General features: G+C 57.0%; 1 protein-coding gene across 1 annotated transcript in view; it reads left to right on the plus strand.

Annotated features, from left to right (window-relative positions):
- Window positions 1-1,401, plus strand: part of LOC104627907 (aldehyde dehydrogenase family 3 member B1-like) — a 7,880-nt gene extending 6,479 nt beyond the window's left edge. The window contains exon 9 of the mRNA XM_010296311.1: window positions 1,208-1,401. Coding sequence (XP_010294613.1) covers window positions 1,208-1,401 — 194 coding nt within the window. The remainder of the gene's footprint in view (window positions 1-1,207) is intronic.
- Window positions 1,402-2,050: the final 649 nt, after the last annotated feature.

Raw genomic sequence — 2,050 nt, forward strand, 5'->3', positions numbered from 1 at the left:
GGGAAATCCTTCTGCACCAGGCAGGACCCCATCAGAAGCCCTTTGCTTCACTGCATGAGGGCTGAGCTCTCGGGCTTTGCAGCCCTGTCTCTGCTGAACACGTGTGGAGCACTGTGAGGTTTCTTCTCTCCATGTTGGCCATTCCAAGCACAGTGTTCCCTGAGTACATGGAAAAGTCTTGTTTAAAAGGTAGGGAATTTTGAATGTGGCCACCACAGAAACATCTGTAGACCTTCCTGTCCTCATCCAGTGCCTCTGTAGGGTGCTGGTAGCCAGCCTGTCACACCCATGCCACTGCTGTGCTACCCCTTTCCTCTGCAGGAGAAAACTTGGGAATTGTCACTTATCCAGTTTTCAGGAACTCAGAATTTCAGTTTTTCATGGATCTCCATTTTGGACTCTGGGTCTGAAGACAGTACAATTTCCAATGAAACCCCAAATGTACACACGCTCCTTGAAAGACCTCAAAGGAACTAAGGGGTTCCTCTAAGAGGGTGACACGGCCAACAGCCCAGCTGAAGTGCCTCTACACCAATGCATGCAGCACAGGCAACAAACAGCAGGAGCTAGAAGCCACCGTGCTGCTAGAAAGCTACGACATGGTTGCCATTACTGAAACTTGGTGGGACAAGTCCCACGACTAGAGTGCAGCTATCGATGCCTACAGGCTGTTCAGAACGGGTGAGGAAGGAAGGGCAGAGGCTTTGTCCTCTACATCAAGAAATGAATAGAGTGCAAAGAGCTGTCTCTGAGGAATGGCCACGAGCAGGCTGAAAGCTTATGGGTAAGAATCAGAGACCGAGGCAACAAAGGGAACCTTGTGGTTGGTGTCTACTACAGGCTGCCCGATCACGGTGAGCCTACTGATGAAGCCTTCCCACTCCAGCTACAGGAAACATTGTGCTTGCAGGCTCTCGTCCTGCTGGGGGATCCTCCGTTTGGGTGTCCAGCCAGGCCACCTCCATGGTCCTCTTTAGATCGCTTTCCGGGTAAGCTTGGCCATGGCCAGCCCTCCTCGCCAACCTTGGTGTTAGAAAGCAGCTGGATGAGAATGTCATGCCATCCACGGGTGGAAGCGGTCTCCATCACTGGCGCCTCCTCCGTGCTGCCCTTGAGAGGGGAGCTGGGAGCTTACTTTTAGGCTCATTGGCCCAAACAGCGGGTGGGTGATGGCCAGACCCAGCCTGGTCAATGCTGTGCATTGCAGGAAACAGCGGCCTGGGGATGTACCACGGCAAGTTCACCTTCGATACCTTCACCCACCACCGTGGCTGCCTGCACCGCAACATGGGCCGGGAGGCCCTCAACACCCTGCGCTACCCGCCCTACAGCCAGCAGAAGCTGGGGATTGTCCGGGCTGCCTCCGAGGTGAAGCGCAAGGGTGCCTGCACCCTGCTCTGAGGCTCCCCTGCCGCCGCCATGATGTCTCCTGCCACCAGTCTCGCAGTCCTGGTGGCCATGTGCAATGAAGCGTGTTTCTCTGCAACCAGTGGCCTCTGGTGTGCTTCCCTTCTGCATTCCTGTCTGCCCCTGCCTGCTCACCCGTTGCCTCTGTGGCAAGCCACAAATCGGGGCATGGGATGGAGCTGCTGGCCAAGAGGAGGGAGAGAACTGGGGACAGGTGGGGCCAGCAGCCCAGTGGGGCAGAAGGTAGGGGCAGGGCTCCACAGGGAGTACCTGTGCCTCACGCAGGCCCGACAGCACCGCCCCGCTCCCCCCACAGCACCCTTGCTGGCTCTATGGGTTCCCACTACACCAGATGCCAACAGCCTCCTGCTCCATCCCCACTGGCCCCACTGCATCCGAGGGGGCTGAAGGGCTGGTGGGGTGCTCTGGGGTAATACTGGTGGTCACCTCCTGCCGACCCATACCCCCCGTTGGGGACTCTCCCCTGAGAAGGTCATGGAATCATAGAATAGTTTGGGTTGGAACAGACCTGTCAAGGCCATCTAGTCCAACCCCTGCCATGAGCAGGAACATCTTCAACCAGAGCAGGTTGCCCAGAGCCCCGTCCAACTTGACCTGGGATGTTCCCAGGGATGGGGCATCG

The sequence above is a fragment of the Phaethon lepturus genome, unplaced genomic scaffold, assembly GCF_000687285.1.
Source record: "Phaethon lepturus isolate BGI_N335 unplaced genomic scaffold, ASM68728v1 scaffold18171, whole genome shotgun sequence".
Lineage (NCBI taxonomy): Eukaryota > Metazoa > Chordata > Aves > Phaethontiformes > Phaethontidae > Phaethon > Phaethon lepturus.